Source organism: Acanthochromis polyacanthus, chromosome 12, assembly GCF_021347895.1.
Source record: "Acanthochromis polyacanthus isolate Apoly-LR-REF ecotype Palm Island chromosome 12, KAUST_Apoly_ChrSc, whole genome shotgun sequence".
In the NCBI taxonomy this organism is placed as follows: Eukaryota; Metazoa; Chordata; class Actinopteri; family Pomacentridae; genus Acanthochromis; species Acanthochromis polyacanthus.
This window is the reverse complement of record NC_067124.1, coordinates 23,837,690-23,856,535: the sequence shown is the minus strand read 5'-3', so window position 1 is coordinate 23,856,535 and position 18,846 is coordinate 23,837,690. Positions and strand designations below refer to the sequence as shown.

At 40.6% G+C, this 18,846-nt stretch overlaps 1 protein-coding gene across 2 annotated transcripts in view; it reads left to right on the top strand.

The window, feature by feature from the left end:
* Positions 1-15,615, top strand: part of bbs9 (Bardet-Biedl syndrome 9) — a 197,066-nt gene extending 181,451 nt beyond the window's left edge. For both annotated transcript variants that reach the window (XM_022206924.2, XM_051956346.1), the window contains one exon: positions 12,498-15,615. In XM_022206924.2, the coding sequence (XP_022062616.2) occupies positions 12,498-12,844 (347 nt within the window). In that variant the 3' untranslated portion in view covers positions 12,845-15,615. The remainder of the gene's footprint in view (positions 1-12,497) is intronic.
* Positions 15,616-18,846: the final 3,231 nt, after the last annotated feature.

Here is an 18,846-nt window from a genome sequence, read left to right as displayed (position 1 = left end):
CCGAGGTAATAAAATTAAATTCACCTCCTTAGACGCAATATATGAGATACTAACAGCCACCATGGCAATGTGGTGTGTACAGTCAGATGATAAAAGATACAATATTTTTTTACCAAAGCTCCATCCCCAGTGTTAATAATAAAGGTTTAATTAAACCATATTTACTAACAGGGAGATATCTGCTCAGCACTAGTCACTGCCAGTAATCTCATGTATATGCATTATTTCTCAAGTAATATACAGTTCTTTCTCAAAATTAGAAATTGTCCCACTGGGCAATAAAAGAAAATCTTAAAGACCCTCTCTAGTAATAATTAAGTTTTTGTTGTTGTTTTCCCTTGTTAACAAATCAATATTATCCTTTTTGAAATGTTTAAGGATGAATAGGGAGTGAAGTAAGCAGACACTGCCAGTGTTTTAGCATTTTCACAATGGAGCAATAGTGTACCAATAACAGTTTCAAAAACATGGATTCAGCATTCCATGTTTTCATACGTGACAAAAGGGACCAATTCTGTCAACTCCTGGGGTGGGACTCGCTGTATCATTAGTCTGTATCAAAATTAGATTCCAGATCAAAAATATGTCACTCTAATATTTTCAGCTTGCCATTGTGTAACGTTGAGTATTGTGTTAGAGCAGATTCATAGGTCAGCTGCTGGGTCTCCGCTGCCGTGAATGAGAAAGGGCGAGTTTGTAGATCTGCACAATCTAGAAAAGGCAATGGTGTTGAGTTCATTCTAAACCATTAAACTAGGAAGGGATTATTTCAATGGAAAGGTTCTAAATATGTGACTTTGATACACGTGGGTGAGTTTTTAAGGGTTAAATGAACAACTGGAGAGGGTCTTTAATACTCATGATCATTTTAGAATTCGTAACATTAATAATCTTTGCCATTAGAACAAACTTACAGAGATTGTCTGACAGCAGAAAACAGGGAGACAGTGATGCTGTTTAAGACCAACTGAAGCCAAAGTTTTTAGAGTTTTGCATGAAGGCGAATGGTTGAGGGAATGTCTAAAGGGAATTTAATGATCATATAATTATGTTTCAAATGTTCCATTATGCACAAGTTTTATGTTTAGCTTCATATAAGTAGTACAGTGGTTAAATGTTACAATAGCCAATAGTGTGAGAACAGTGCTCCTCTGTGGTAAATGTATAAACCATTCATTCACTAAGACACCTATGCAGCAGCTTTTTTCACCGTATACCATCTCGCTCAAGGGTCCTTTAAGAGAAAGACTAACAGACACATTAGCTATTTAAAAACTAAAAACTGCAAGATTCTGGTTACATAATTGAAAATTTCTGACCGCAACATATTATTTCTATTTTACTGGGTTCAACAGGCAGCGAGAGGGCTCACGTTTCATTCTCCCACTGTGTTCACAGTGTGAACATGTGTGAGTGTGGGAAATAGAGAGAGACTTAAACCAGGATGAAAATCAAGCCGTATTCAAACACACACAGAGACAGGTTAATTTATTTTTAACAAAAGCATAATGGGCATATTTGATGGGTGTGTGGTACAGAGGGGTTTCTGTAAAACCAGACAGTCATGTTTGTCAGACTGTTCTGCGACTTTATGTAGAGAACTGCGGGAGTTTGAGGCACTTCAGGTGTTTTGATTTTTATCGAAACCATTGGGGAGATATTTGGGAACAAGTAGTCCTGCAGCAGATGGTATGGCCTCCAGATTTCAGCATCTTTCTTTAGATATTGAGACAACCTAAATCCACAGAAATGGGTCACATTATCAGAGATGCTTGGAACAACTTACTCAACAAGTAACCTGAAAGGTAGTGTCTACAGATACGGACCCGTATCCGTAGGCCACAGGCTACGGATACGGCACTTTCCCTTATCATAAATATTAATGAGACGTATATGAATATTAATGAGCCGGCTGATGAACGCGCTTTGTGATTGGCTGGTAATCCGACGAACATAAATATTAATGAGCCGGCTTGGTAATCCGAGTGATGAAGGCGCTTCCGTGATTCGAGGTGAATCTGCGTGCCGAGCCTGTCATGTCAGTCATCTGCTGTTCTCTTTTCTATCATGCATAATGTCTTATAAATATCATTATCTGACTTTTTCACGGACAGCGATTTGGGGGTTGAAATCAGCACTACTATTAAAAATAGCAAAACTTTTTATTCACGTGACCCTGTTCTAATAAAGCACAAACAGCAAACAAAACAAATGGCGGAACTAACAGCCAGCAAACTACAAGTATTTTTTTACCTTCAAAAGTAGCGACAGACTATTACATATTAACAACCTAAACAAAACCCTGACGTATTTTCTACGTCTGTCAACACAGACCCTGTCACAGTCACTTTAATGTTAGCGGACTCTGTTGAATGGCTAAGTTACATCACCACAAACAAATCCCACAATATCACAGTAAATCGAGTTTGTGGGTTTTTTAAATTCATGCCGAATTAAAGAGCTGCTCCTCACCATTCACGAGTGTTTGTTTCATATTCGACATCCTTAATTTTATCTTGTAAATTAGCGTCCGAAATTAAATGGGAACATTTGCAATGGAGTTCGTCAGCCGCTTCCACCACTGAACACGGTAAACTAATTAATAGGAACTGGACTTCAAACAATTTATACACGGCGTCTAAAAGCGTAAAAACTGCAATGTCTAAAGTGTGAGAGGAAACGGTGTATTTTTGGTTAAATTATACAATGTTCGCCGTCAAAGTCATTCATATAAACTGCCTGTAATGTGCAGCAAATAGTAGTTAACCATCGCCAGCTCTTCAGTGACCTTAACACGTCCGTACCTCTAGTACAGATGCTACGGGTACGGGTCCGTACCTGTGGCATCAACCAACCTGAAAACCTATATGCAAGAGTAGAATAGTTGCTGCAATCAGTGATCACACTAAATATTACAAATGTTCATTTGATTTGTTTTTCTTGCACTTCATACTGTGGTAATTGATACATAAAAACTATTAGTGACAATATTTTTGAAACCATCCCTACTTTATTTTAGTGGCTAAATCTTAGTACTGTGTGTATATATATGTGTGTGTTGCCATGGCAGAGGAGTGTTAAAACACTCTTCGGGACTTACTGTTGTGTCTCAGAGCAGAACAACGGGCAGACCACAAAACAGAAGCCAGCTAAACACACACATACACACACACTAGATTTAGCATCCTGCATTGTAGGAACAACATACATTATGTGTATCTGCAAATTGTCATTGTGCATGTGTGTATAGGATGTCACATATTTTCATGTAAGGTTTGCCTATAGTGGAGTAAAATTGAATTTACGTGTGTGTGTGTGTGTGTGTGTGTGTGTGTGTGTGTGTGTGTGTGTGTGTGTGTGTGTGTGTGTGTGTGTGTGTCTTTTTGTGTGTGTGTAACTCACCCAGTGTTGTAAATGTCCTCTCTGATGTGGGCGGCTGTATTTAGGCAGAGCGCAGAGAATGCCAAGGAAGTTGACGGAGGCGTGCATGTGTGTATTTGTGTATGGTGGTGTGTATCAGTGTGTGTTTGTGAGAGACAGCGAGGGAGAGATTTTATGTCACCACCAGACCTGGAAAACTTCATGTCCTTTTGTATCAGGCCAAAATGTTGGTTCGTCGGACTGGCCACTGTATATTTTTCTGTACATTATATGTGTGTGTGTGTGTGTGTGTGTGTGTGTGTGTGTGTGTGTGTGTGTGTGTGTGTACTGGTTAGTAGCAGGGCGTAGCTGAGCAGAGAGAAAATATCTTGGCCGACCACGGGAATGAACCCACCCACAATACCACACCCAGAGAGAGAGAGAGAGCAAGCAGTGGTCTCAGTCAACCTCTCTCACTCTTTGAATCTTTGTCTCTCATTTCTTTTCTTTCTTTTATTGTCACATTTAAAAACACGAATTGCCATCTTCCTCTCCTCTCTGTCTCTCTTCCTTAATTTACAGTTTCTGCATGGACCTTTGAGGGGTTCTTTCTTTTTTCCACTTCCACCTCTCCATCCCCCCCTCCTGTTTCCTGAAGTTTGCCTGCTTTACACACCTTCACACCCCGCTAGGTACTTCTCTAAATGTCATTATTGGAAAATAAATATTTGCCCCACTTTTGATGTTGGAAAGTTGCGGGTGCATTGAGTTTCAGGCACTGTCAGGTCGTCTGACCAGCAATTTTGTTGAAGTATAGTGAAGCATTAACTTAGAAACTTAAACTTGCCTGTTGTCTTGGTATTGATCTCAACACAAAGATGTATCTGTCTTTTTCTTCTGTCTTCTTCCCTTTCCAGAAAGAGAATATCCAGTATTGGAACAAGTCAGGGGGTTACACCTGCTCTTTCATCTTGTGGGATGGATATTTAATGACCATGTAAAATGCATTTTCTTTATCAGTTTTTATCTATGCCACTTTTCATATTTACAGTTTGTAACCATAGATTAAAACATCAATCATTCTCCTTCTCAGAACTGCATTTTTACTGCTCCTTCAGAAGAAAAACAGTTAAACTGTCAGATTTAGTTATTTAAAATTTGAAAACTAGTCCTTGCTATGCTTAATAATGATTTAAGGGGATTCATGTTTTGAAAATAGGTTCCCCACTGCATCCACATTGAGTAAAATGCTCTCCAGACTTTTCTTCGTATGAGAAACTTTCGAACATTTTCACTGTTGGCAAAGATACTCCACATCATCACTGTAAGATGCAGGCTGCAGTAATAACCAGTGTGTGTTAGAGTGTGTACGTGCCTCGGTGCTCATTTGCACATACATATCTGGGCAGTTTGTGTGTATGTAGCACTCCATGGGAGGTGTAGCGCAGGGCTCGGTCTTAGCTGAGCTGTCAGTGGTCTGCAAACACACACATACACCCTGCAATGGACAGGCCTGTTGTGCTTCAACAGCACATTCCACACCAAGAATAGTATTAAATGCTGGCTGTCCAGCCACTGTCAAGCTCTTTCTCAGGCTCTTTTTCTCTTACACACATTCTCTGTATTCTTTTGCATCATTCAATAATGTTTTAGAAAATGCTTTCATTTTTGTGATTCTTTTTGTTGAACCATTGTCTTCCCCCACCATCAGTCTGTTGTTTCATACCTTTCCATCTTGCAGAATTGTTCCTTACAACTTGTCTTTCACGTATATAGAGAAAGTGTTAGTGGCCTCTCCAGTGGAAAATCAGTGGAAAGAGATTAGAAAATAAAACCGTGCTGCCCACAGCAAATGCAGAAATTAAAGTCGCAAACATTTGTAAGTGAATACAGATACATACAGGTGCACTACATAATACAGATAAGCACTTATTATGCTTTCATATATTGTGACATATGACTTATACCATAATAGGAAAGGACACTATAAATCAACTTATCCTGTGTTTAAATAGTGTGTCCCTGTGCAGATCAGTTAATGCAGTGAGAAGCAACAATGTTTGAATCTGTCCTTTCCTGTTTTTTTTTAAAATATACTGTTCCGTCTTTTTTCTGTCTTGTGTGTGTGTGTGTGTGTGTGTGTGTGTGTGTGTTCCTCTCTCCATCACACACTCAGTCATTTCCCACGCTGTCGACCACAAAGCTTTGTTTTTAGACTTAACATAATAGTGTTGTGTCCTGTCCAACTACTTCGTCTGGACCGCACAAACACACACACTCGCACACACAAAGGCACAAGTGATCTGAGTAAGCACACACTCTCAAAAGTGCACACTCTCAGACACACACTAGACCACAGATCCAATCAGTCAATCCTTGGCATATTCTCCTCCTGTTTCATACACACAGTGTGCAGAGTAGATTCTGTAAATCAGCAGCTTTCAGCAGCGGTGTCCTACATGCTGACGGGGGTCTTGATGCGGGCGATCTGTGCGGCCTCCTCTATTTTGACTACGGCTGCCTGCAGATGAATGCAGCGCCGTGATCCGTCGCTAACACGTGAATCCAGGCAGAAAATACGGGCTTTGAACGAGGCGCAGATAGTATCGATCTCCACATCTTATCGATACGCCGACTTTTGTTGCTGTGGTTTTTGTTTTTGTTCCACGAGGAACAAACAAGTGTTGCCCTCTAAACTCTGGTGGAAGACGAAGAGCTTTAATATGCTGTTGTTCCGAGGCAGGGTACACTGGTTTTAGCAAAGGAAGTCATGTTTTCATCAAGTAAGAAGAGTACAAGTTATGCAGTGTGTCATATATATTGCATGTATCCAAACTGATCAATTCAGAAATAAAAATATACAGAGTATACTTAGGTCTACTCCAATGAAAGTCTGCTGGTCATTCACAACTAAAATTCCTGCAGTGTTGACCCTTGTCTTGCAGCAACAGTTTTTAATGAAACGCAACAAGTACAAGCTGCATAAGCTGTCGCAAAACAACACAACTGTGCAGAGAAGTAGTATTCAAACCCAGAAATATTCTCTCTGTGAGGCAATGTTAAGTTATTTGTTGTGTGTTTGGTATTTGACAGGGGAAAAAACACAACTGGATATGAATAATTTGTGAGGTACACATGTTTTGTCTGACTTTGATGAATACACTGAAGTTCTTTTGAAATTCGAGTTGTTTTTCAAGGAGAAATATGTCCAAGATCAAAGCAGCACAAGAATTTTGAGAAATTCAGCCTTCATATTTCCAGAAAGTTCACTCCTTCTCTTTTTCCGTCCTCTCGCAGGCACACTGAGAGGTGCCCAGTACCACCGAGCTGCTTCCCTGCAGCAGCTGGGTGTTCACTGAATGTTACTCATTCACTTTTCCCATCCGCAGTTTACCATGGGATTTGAACTGGCAACCACAAACCTAAATCTGAGTAATGCATATACACAAAAACTGATTCTGTGTCAGAAAATAATCATGCAGCTGAGGTGAAGTTACCACAATGGACTAATAAACCATCTTTGTTCAAATTGAAACATTCTGAAATGAATATGGAAACATGGAAACCCAAACTAAGGTTGGAGGAGACGCACAGCCAAATACCTCAGCTACATAGGACCTACTAACAAACCACACAACGGCAATCATGTCATTAGGGAAGCCAGCCTCTGCATAAGTGGGGTGATTTCCCAATTTTTTTCTTGCTGAGAAGCATGTTCCTTAAAATGAAACACCTCCTCAGTAATTTGGGAGAACAATATTATAATAGATTTATTCCCCAAAGGATAATTCACTGTACCCAATGATGTGCAGCGTAAGGAACTACAGTACCTACGCTTTCCTGTCAAACAGACCCCATCCAGACACGTCTCCAGCAGATTCACACGGGATGAAAATGGCTGCCGTAATCCAGGTGAAAAGCGTTTCCAGGTAGCTCCTGTCCCATGCGAAAAGGGCTTAACGTCACTTCGATCCCGGCAGCTCAGAGTGATGTCGAGCACCGGCCTCTGCTCTGTTTAGTCTACAGACTTCCACTTTGTTAGTTTGTTGAAGTAGCAGACTGACAAGATGTGACCTGACCCCTTTAGATTTCCATACAGGAGGGAAGCTGCCATCTTGTTTTACAATGTCAATGTTTATGGACTCGTTGCTACCGCTCCCTCGAGGACACGGCTCTCACACAGTTTTCCTGCTTGGAGAGTAAAAATGAAAACCTAGGAGGGGACGATGGTTTCCCAGGCAGAGTGGAAAATGGACTTGACATACAAGCACATGGAAATTTTTCACAGATCAGATCATTCAGCTTGTCTTGTGCTGCATAGATTCAAGGTCCTGCATGAGAGTAGCCTCTGTCATTCTCGTCAGACCTTATCTTCACTATGACTTCCATTTCATCAACATTCTAGTCAGAGCTGCTTCTCTGTGAAACAGCTGAGAAACTTGGCTACAAAAACACTGACATCAGTGAAATCAAAGTGCACTTTAAAGGATGTACAAGTAACAATGAAGGTCATTCAACCACCACACAGAATGTGACTGAAGGGCAGTTAGAGACAACCAAAAGGGGGAACACTAAAACTTCTATAATCAGCGTTTGATGAATAAAGTACCGTGGCAATGAGAAGTACTGCAATAACAATAGCAAAGAATAATGCAGCAGATTAGAAGATACATGTAAAGTCATCTTTATGGGAGCTGTCCATTCAGCACCACAAAAGTACCACACAAAAAAACAGCTGCGATATATTGGCTATTACTTGCTTATAGCAGGTTCATCAGTATTGACACATATGACGACTGATGAGCAACAAATAAGTACTGCACAAAAATGCAAAAGATGTTCGAGTTCATGTGGAAGCAGCTTTGATCTTACATTGTCAACCAAAGCACAGATGTGTTTAGTTTTTAACTGTAATATTTCCTATTTAATACACTCTACTTCGGTGTTATACTTGTGTGAAAAAAATGTCAGAATCTGCTTGTTGCATGTTTTGCAAACACCGGAGTTTCACTGTTTTTAGAGAAACACAAAAGTGTTCTTTTACTTTTTTCTATTTCAGTGATCTGTAAACAAGATGTCCTGGACTGGTGTAGTCTACTCCTACAGTAAGCCACAATGAACTGCTGCTTTACAGCATCATAAGAAGGAGAGAGGTTAATGAATTGGCTTGCACAAAGAATATTTTCTCACTTTTTTCGTGCTATGCATAGTTTTGGTTCATTCTCCCGAATGAGGAATCCAAGATTCCTGCCTCCACCCAAACAGACTGACGTTACTGAAAATTTGGAATTTAGTATGTGGTGACTGTGTCACCAGAAAATGACAAAACATTTCAAAACTCTGACAAACAAAACTAGAACCATCTGCATGGTTAGATATCGACCATTTAAGAATCTTCATTGAACACAGTAGATGATATGACACTTCAAACTTCAGGCTAAGGTCTTGCAAAGTTGTTGTTTTATCATAAAAACCCATAGAGTGAAGCCCACATTGTTATAGGTCACATTTATGTTGTATTAGCGCCGTAAAAACAAGCCAAAGAGGTGAGGACCGCTGACCTTTGACACTCAGCAGATCAGGGTTTGACCCAAGGCTGAAATGCTGATTGTTTATCTACCATCAGAGCAGAGTGTGTTGGCAGCCTAAGTCATCTGATTTGCCATCAGTGTTAATCTAAACGGACAGTATCAGGTTAAATTTTGGACTCTGACACCAAATTGAGGAGTTTGACCCAGGTGTCAAACCTGACCACTACCAGGATCAGTTTCAGGTTCAACTCTTGTTCACACTTTTGGTCAAACCACTTGTGCTGATTTTTCTTCCTTTTCGCAGCCCTTTATTTATCACAGTGATGCATCTCAGCATTCAGACCGGTACAACAAGTCCTCTACTATTGATTTTTGAAAAGCTAATATTGATTTTTTTTCCTTCTTTTTGTGTGTGAAATAGTTTCGTCAGCTGCTTTTTCCATAGATGGTGATGAACTTTTACCCTCAAATGTTGAAAATGATTTTATTAAATCAGTTTTCCAGAGATGACCTTTGTAGAATGTAGCCCTTAAACAACACATAATGGCTTCAGTCATCATATCCATTAGATTAGAGGAAAACCGCATGGCCAGGTTGACATCTACAAACCAATAAAAGACCAGAGCCAGCCCACATGAATCAGTCTGCATTTAACTGCACTGATGATTCTTGTGAAACTAAAATGAGTTCAAGAAAGTACAAAAATGTAGTCCAACAATGTACACTGTTAAACTTTAACTCGGTTTTTCAATTTACCAGCTATACTAGACAAAAGAGTGGATGTTAAAGCTGGTGCTGCACACAATACACAAAATACGTGCATATTAGATTTAAGAACACACACACATACTCCTGGTATCTGTTGGCTCAGCTGCCATGGAGTGATGTGTGGACTGGGGGGTTGTGTGTGTATTGGTAACCAGACAGTTAGCATCCAGTGTGGATTAGACTGTTGCTACGGGATTAACCCACACACACGCTAATGACACGGTCAATAAGACACAACATAAAAACTCAGATTCCCACATATTGTTGTGGTTTCACTCCAAGACACAGACATGTTGCATATATGCAGTTACAGTCACACACACTTTCTTTCTAGCATTTGTTTCTTTGTTGCTCGCTGCTTGGATACAGACACACCCTCATCCAACTTTTCTTTCATGCCGGACTGTAAAAGTTCTGAGGTGAGACAAGGAGGGGAACAATTTGCATGTCAAAAGTGTCAATTTGAACAAACAACATGTGGTCAGTTATTTCTGTGTTTGTGCTCTCAAATTTTTTGTTCTCACTTTGCTTATCTTCGTGCGCAGGTCATTTAGTGCGTGTTTGTGTAAGAGTGAGTTTGTGCCCTCGTGTTGCACATGTCTGTACGTATGTGCACGTTTACAACTTCTGCCTGTGTTTATGGTTGAAATTTTGTGGTGATGAGGTTATTTGGAGTCAATTTGCCTCTGTTTGGGTGGGGAGACGAGTGGCTGCAGGCGGAAAAGCACAAGTGGTTTAATGAAGCTTCTCAGTTAGCACATATTAAACAGCGAATCATAAAGTACTGCAACGGCCGACTGAGAATTTAACCTGCGTACAACTGATTTGCAATCATCGTCTATGATTGCTTTCACTTTCCTTTTCATGTGAACAGGTTTAGCTAAAATAAAGTGAAATGAAGTGATGCTGAATTCTTTGTGCACTTGAAAAATGACAGAAGTAATATCCAGCAAATGAAAATACTGATAACAGTGATTGAGCCTAGTTGTATCATTTATTTTTTCTTAACTTTCTCTTAAAATGCGGTTGTTTTAAGCTGCATGTCCAATCGTCACTGTATTGTAATGATGCACAATGAGTTTCTCAGAATGTATCCAAGCTTTATTATAAAACCTACGCAATCTGCCTTTTTCAGCAGCTTCCACCATGAAAGACAGTTTACGGCACTCGCCTACCACACACACTCTACCCGAGGCTCTCTCTCTTAAGCCCTAGACGATGAGCTGTCTGATTAGAGCTTCTCTCTGGAGTCTGTGAACACGCAGGCACTTTTCGGCAGCAGCCTGCAGTCTCCACCACGTACATGCAACGACAGATACATCCACACACGTAGACACACGCAGACACTTCCAGAGGCGCTTCTTTGCACTGCAGTCTCCGCACACACTTACGAACCCAGTGAGATACCAGGCTGCAGTCTCCAGTCTGTAAACCCTCTCCGTTCACATGGAGATAAGAAGTGCGTCTCATTGTTGGCAGACAACAGTCCTGTTATCATCTTATCAGAGAGCCAATCCAATCTGCAGGAGGCGGGGCTGCAGAGTGTGTGTGTGAGTTTGGCAGGAGTGGAGGGTAACTTTAGTTAAGTGGGGGTCCTTTGTCATGCAACAGGTGCTGTTGTCGCTCAGTTTGTCTTCATATTAAAGACCCCTGAGAGATACGGTGTGTTTATGTCAGTCTGTTAAAGAACAAAGCACAGCTGATTGTGCAAACATCAGTCAATCCTCCTGATGAAGCGACTTACAATCTGACGTCTGAAGTCGTACTTTAAGAAAGCCCTTTAAGACTCATTATCATTTTGAACATTGCCTAGCTGTCTTTGCCAGATTGTCCCTCAGCCTGCCAAAAACTGTCAATGCTGAAATACCTAAACAGTAAGAAAAAGGCAAAATCGTTTCTTCTTTATTCTCTTTCCAGCTGGCAAACAACAAAACTGTGCATCACATCTGCTAAAGAGTGGGACTCGAAGTCACTTAGTCCACCTGTCAGCTTCTTAAACCTACACACAGTGCAGCAGTTGCTCTCTGTGATTACCAGTGCTATGTTTTAAAACAGCCAAATTCCCAATGTAGTCGCCTCATTTCCATATTTTTCTATTTATGTTGTTAGACAGCAGAACAATTATGAAGTAGTGATTTAATAGCAGCCTGTAAATAGCCAGAACTCATTCTGAAGCTGCTGCAGTGGTCAGATCTTTATTTTACAGCCACAACGTCATCTGACAAAATCAACATCAATCCGGGGCGGAGACAATGGCTACTCTGTGTATTCAGCTAAATTGCTATTTAAAATGAGAGATCACAGGGAAAATTTGGTAATAACATAAATTTATTCTTGACTTTTCATAACTTTACTGGCGCAGCTTCACACTGTGCCTGGACAAGCTTACGTCATCGTTTTTTAGAAGCCTGGTGTTCCTCATGCGCACTACAACACCAAACTGGCATTTTCAGATTTATCCACTTAAGTTTTGTGGCCAGAAGGCATAAAACTACAGATGCGTTTTTGTAAATTTAGCCTGTTTAAAGTAGATGTACTGTACTTTGACTCCTAATTATCCAAAAATAGTGCAATTGCTGCTATTTCTGTCTCGTATTTTGAGTCTGTTCTGCACCATTTCCTAGTTCTATAAGTGTAATGCAGCTTAAACTAAAATTGCATTGTTTTCTTGTACACACAATGTGGATTTTTCACATTCAAAAATACACTTTTCATTGTGGATAAAGCTAAGCAACCCAGAATAAATTAATAAATAAATAAATTTACATAATAAATACAAGGATTCCATGACATGTAAAAAAAGTTGGATATTAATGTTCTTTTTATCTCTCTTCTCAGAAAAGAAAGAGCTGTCCAGGGAGCCCTCAGAGGCGACCGTAAAAGAAGAAGGAGGACGTGGTGAGGAGCCCGTCAAGGAGGTGAAAAAGGAGAAGAAAGAGTCATCCAAGGAAAAAAAGGAGTCAAAAAAGGACTCAAGCAAAGAGGCCAAAGAGCCCAAAGAGGAGGCAAAGAAGGAGTCCAAGAAGGAATCCTCTTCCTCTAAGGAAAAGAAGGAGAAAAAGGAGAAGGACAAAGAGAAGGAAGGGAAGGAGACCAGCAAGGAGTCAGGGGACAAGAAAGTGTCGAGAAAGTCCTCCGTAAAAGTGAAAGAGAAGAAGAAAGAGCCAGAAGCTGCAGAGGGCTAACAGGAGCAGTGCAATAAGCTCACGCGATATGCATGCAGACACATAGATAAACAAAACAAGATACATGTCGAAACATCACATACCGACGCACATCCAGGGACTCAAACATATACATTTTCTCATATTTATATACAGTGTACATGTAAACATATACGAGGCTACGTAATGCGACACGACGCAGGAGACATTCACATATGCAGTCCAAATATGTATTTATATGTAAATACACTCAGTCAAGGTCACATAATCTCAGTAGAAAAGCAATTTCCTCCCAGACGCGTATTTACATCGCCTGGTAATAGCTGATCCTCACACACGCATAGACACACACTGCTTCTGCTGAACCACACCACATCCAGTAGTGTTGGTGTGCGCTGAGCGACTGTGGTGAGGTTTGAGCCCGTGGAGAGCGAGGATGAAGGCCATCTCCTCCTCCTCCTCCTCCTCCTCCTCCTCCTCCTCCTCGGCCATTCCGCTGACTCTCTCCTTCCTCCTTGTCTTCTTCGTCTTGCCTCAGCAGCAGTTGAACCCGCAGCCCTGCACCTCCCTGAATCCCAGTCGGGCCTCAAACCACCCCCCGCCCACGCACACTTCTGGATGTGACGTCAGACACGCCCTCTCGCCCCCTCGCGTGGCACCAGGCCTCGCCGGAGCCTCCCCCGCCTGTCCGCTAAGAATAAAATGGCACGGCGCGCTCAGCCACCCCGCTGCTTCCGGGTAACTCAAGGCCACATCCTACAGCCGCCGCCACCACCGCCGTCGCTGCCGCCGCCACCACCCCCTCCGACCTCCTCCAGAGAGACTTTTTTTTTTTTAAATCTGGGACACTCAAGGACATGCGGTGGTTGATGGCATAGTTGCTGCTGCGGGGTCCAACCTGAGACTGCGGTATGATGGAAACCAGCAGGGTGTTTCTGGAAAAATCACGGTGGCAATCAGGAGTCTGCTGTTTAACACTGGAGCCTTCTCTGCTCATCTTCAAGAACTTTATAAAGTGGACGCTGGTTAGAGCGGCTCCATGTGGCACGATTTTCACAAGATGCGCATTAACCCTGCTAGAGAAAAAACACAGTCTTTCAGCAGCAAATAAAGGATTTACAACAAACTGCACACTGTACTAAAGGATGTTAAATCATCAGGTTACTCAAATTGAAGCAATGAAGCATGTTTTCTTACTTCATCTGTTAGTATCCGTAAAGTGGATGTGAATGTTGGATGACTGGCTTCAGAATGCTACAGACATGTTCAGGTGTAGGAGACATCGGAAAGGTGTGGGGAGACGGGTTTGTATCTGACAAGCACTTGACTGGTTTCTTCACAAATTTAACAGCATCGAGTCTTTCCAGAAATGGAGGAAGAGGTTCCAGTGTAAACTTATGACAGCAGCTTGTGTGGCTCATGTGGTTTAAAAGTTTAAAGAAAGACAAGTTGCTTCTGAGTTTTTCAAATGCAATTTTCTTCTTCTCCTGTAAGGTGGAGACAGATATCTCAAAAACCTGGGCTTTTAAACCAAAATTGCCTGCATATTTGGCTATAGAGATGGGGAAGTGAGGAAAAATATCTAAAAATATACATATATGGGAGTCCACCAATTCTGTCATACAAGTTTTGGAGGATCTTTGTAGAATTTTTTAATTACAGATTTAGATTTACAGAATTTACTGTTCCGTTTTACAATGTGGATGTGTGTAGTGGCTTCTTGTAATGATCAGATTTACAGTACTGTATGTGCAACATCAAACTTTGAAAAGAAAGGGGATGGAATGTGCCCATTTAATGAACTAAACACACACACACGCACACGCACACACACACACACACACACACACACACACACGGAAAAAGCTATTATGGAGATGAAATAATTCCTGTTTGCTTTAACTTAAGGCAAATTCTAGTCAGGAATACATCCGTGATTGACATTTTTCTAACCCAATCTTGAAATATTGGATTGTATGACAGGCTTTGGACACACACACACACACACACACACACACACACACACACACACACACACACACAGACGCATAGTAAGTTTCATAGCTTTGAGCTGTATTTCTACCAGAATTGAAGTTCCTCGACTTCAGCCATAGATGCTGTGCCAGCTTAACCGACAGCAATCCCAGCTGCTCTACACAATGAATCCAGTTCAAGCACCATGTCTGTATGTCCATCTTCAGCTCCTCTGTCCACTGGGAAGCTTATTTTTAGCTTGTATTGTGAAACGGATGCCTGTGTGCAGTGCTGGTCTTAGCTCAGTGCTCAATTTGATCAAAAACCTGATCTAGTTTAGCTGTATTTCTTTCTGTTTTTTTAGTTTTTTTTTAATAATGTAAATATCTGGAGCAGAGATGAAAACTGATAAATTTGAACCAGCATCAGGTCATCTTTGCCAAGAGGGATAGTTAGAAGAACCTGTGATGTTCTAGAGGTTCCCATTGGACATAAGGTACTATGTGTTACTGTTTCAGGATACCTTGAATGTTTGTAATATAGAATAGGTTTTGTAACCGTTGTATTAGTGGTTCAGGTTTACCAGACTCCTGTTCTGAGTCTGCTTTTATAGCCACTATCCATTCCAAAAGGAGACTTTCTGCACTTCAAAATAACTGGCAACTTTGTCATTAGTGTGCAGTCTGTAGAAGAGAATGAAATATTTATGAAATATTTAGTAATAAAAGTAATTACTGTAAGTAATCAAAGCTGTTTGTTAGTGCTGTATTGTTGTTTGTAAAAAAACAAAAAACAAAACGTATTTTCCTTGAATGCCACTTTCTGCTTGTGTGTGTTATTGTGTTATTTTTACAGCTACAAGACAAATATCCTGCCGACTTTTACCAGAAGACGTCAGATGTCAGTTTTCCCTCAGAGTTCTACTATTTTGTCATCTTCTTTCTGCGCTGAAGGTGAGGCTGTAGGTATGTCAAAATTATGAGAAGTGTCACCCAAGTTTTCTGAGACAGACTTAGCTTTTGGTATAAAACAATTAATTTAAAACTACAGAAAGTATTAATTGCAATAGTACTGGCTGCTGAAACAAGCTGTAAACACTACATCTGTCATAAAGCTGTATGAAGGTGATAGAGCGAAGATGTCAGCAAACAGCTTTCTATTTAAGTATCCAGCAGTCATTCCACATTGGTTTGTGTCCACTCGATGAATGGAATTACATTACTGACTGTTCTCTATTAACTTATTTTGGTCTCTACCAGCTTTTCGTAAGGAACTGTATGACTCTCTAGCTGCTAAGTTGTCTTCTATGTTCACCAGTAAACTGCTTACTTTCTTACTGTCTGCTGCATGGTGCTGTTCAAGTATAATGCGGTTTGGTTCTTGATCACCGCCAGGTCTGTTTTGGATCCACGGACCCAAATGTTCTCCAGCAAATCAACACATTTCAGCTGCAGCGTCAGTTCCACACTTAAATAGTAGGTTATAGTTTTCACCAGCTCCTTAACAAGTTGTGTACACAGTTTGCTTTTCCATGTGGATGTCTATATTGATGCTAAATGTTTCTTTGGATGACCAGGCAATTCACATTTTCTCCATTCTGTCTGTTTGTTTTCGAGGTTTTCGTGCAGGCCTGCTAGTAACACCAATGTTGGTAGGATTCCTGTTCTGATCATCTAGATATTACTGGAAAAAAATTTAGATTCCAAACCAATTTTTCGGTTAAAATCAATTACAATTAGTACTTTTCTTGATGTATGACAAACCCACCTACATAAAACAATGGGCGTCACAGGGGCGATATCAGGTCCATTTAACTGATAATAGTTTCGTTCAGGATGACCCAGACCCGCGCAGAACCCATCACCAGCAATCACAGCATGTCCATTAGATTTCTGTCCAACTTGATCCCGACTTGGTCTGACGTCACACCAGCGTTGGCGACGATAACATCATGATGCCAAGACGGCTGCGGTTTTTGGAGCCAGATGTTCTCCAGTGACCGTGTGGCCTCAGGGCATGATGGGAGACGCTGGTTTCATGACTGATCTAAGAGCTGATTGGTTTAGATGCTGACTCAACAACAAGACGCGTGACTGAAAGTTAGTTGAATTGCAGAGATTTAGACTTTGTCATATTTTGAGAGTTCATTGTAAGTAATGAGTAAAAATGACACGTCAAGTTCGTACAATATATCACCTCTGTAGTCTGTTGTATATTAACTTTGACTGATTTAATTTTGGATGTATTTACCAACGCCAAAACTTTTGTTTAGTGAGACATGAGGATTCTTAAAATAGCACCTGACAGATGTACAGTACAGATGTGACGTTTTGAGCATGTGACATGTCTGAGATACTAATAAGCTGTGATTTTGAATTTGTTTGCTCTGTATTTAACAATCATTATTGTTTTCAATTTATTTAGTTGGAAAGGGACCTGTCTGTCTAGCAGATTTATATACAAAGAAAAACTGATGAGAATTCCTGCAAAATGGAGACAAAGTCAAGAACAGAGATCATAGTTGGCCTGTCACACATTTCAACAGGCTACACAGAAAAAGTATTGCTTCATAGCATCACTATCTGTCAAAAACTGCACCTTTAGCTGAGGTGTGTTCACGTATTTAGATTTCTAGTTCCTTGCTGCGCTTAATGCAATATGCCGTTTACACACAAAAAAAAGCTGCAACACCTTTTCTAACTTTCCTTGTTGGAATTCTGACATAAAAGACCTTTTCACTTCCCCAAAAAGTTTGAATTTCCGACTCTCCACCATCTCTCAAATGCAGCACGATTCTTAAATTGTTTCCCCAGAGAGCTGCGGACAAAGAGTAAAAACCAACCCAACACTTGTCAAGTTGATGAACAGGGTTCAGTCTGACACCTTTTGAAGTGATTGCTTTTTTTGTTTTTTCTTTTCCTTTCTTCTGGGACTCTGCAGGCGAGATCAGCTACAGATTGGTGCTATAGCAGAACTGCCACTGTTTAATTTGGCAGTCGCTCTCAGTGTGTACATGTAGGAGCCCCACAGATAGAGTTACACTGCCGCAAAAACTCGCTCTCAACTTTTGTTTCTCTTTCTCATTTAGTCAAATATTTTCTTTTCACTCTCTCAGCTCATATCTGCTATTACATCTCTCCTTCCAAAAACACTCAAACTGTCTTTGTGTTTTTCTTCAGTTCTATTTATCCCCTCTGTCACCTTCAAACTGTTTCATGAATTTCTTCTGTTCATATCCCTCTCTCCCAATATTCTGTCTGATGGTGTCTTTTTCCTCTCTTGCTCTTTCTGCCTGTCTCTCACTCCTTACTGATTTCTTCTTTGTTCAGTTTGGATTTCCATTTCCTCTTTCACTAACTCCTTCTCAATCTCTTTCTTATGGTGTCTATTATCTTCTTTCATCGTCTCTTTTAACTTTCACTCTTTGCTTCCCCTCTCTCGCCATTTTATCCTCTTTCCCACCCCTCCATCCCTCCATCTATCAACCCTCACAAAATTACCAGCCTCTCTTTGTTATTTTCTTTCCTCTTTCACCGCTCTTTTAGCCCCTTCTCCACCCACAGGAACTTTTCCTGGAAGTCTGGAACTTTTTTTTTTCAAGAACTTGGGAACTTTACCCCCTTTGTCCACAAGAGGTTCCAACTTTAGATCTTTGACCATATTTCCAGCCCTGAAAAAAAGTCCCCTGCATCTAAGGCGCACAAACAGTTTGGAATTTGTTTCTGATATTGGTTTAGAATAATAAACATCTCTGGATGGAGGGATGAATGCATACACTCTTAGTGTGTTACAGAACTACCATTTTTGGGTAGCAACAATGAAATATTGTCAAATTAAATTTATTGAATTAACAGAAATAACATGTCTCAAAAGAATCTTACTCAAGATAAATTTCCGAAATGTTTTATTTCCTCCTATTCCTCCTATTGGCTCTTGCTCCACTCAGAAATTGTTAACTAGTCATGGCTAGTTCTGTCCTGGACACAAAATGAAATTATTTACCTTGTTAACCTGTTTATGGTGTTTGTTTAAATGCTAGAAGACACACT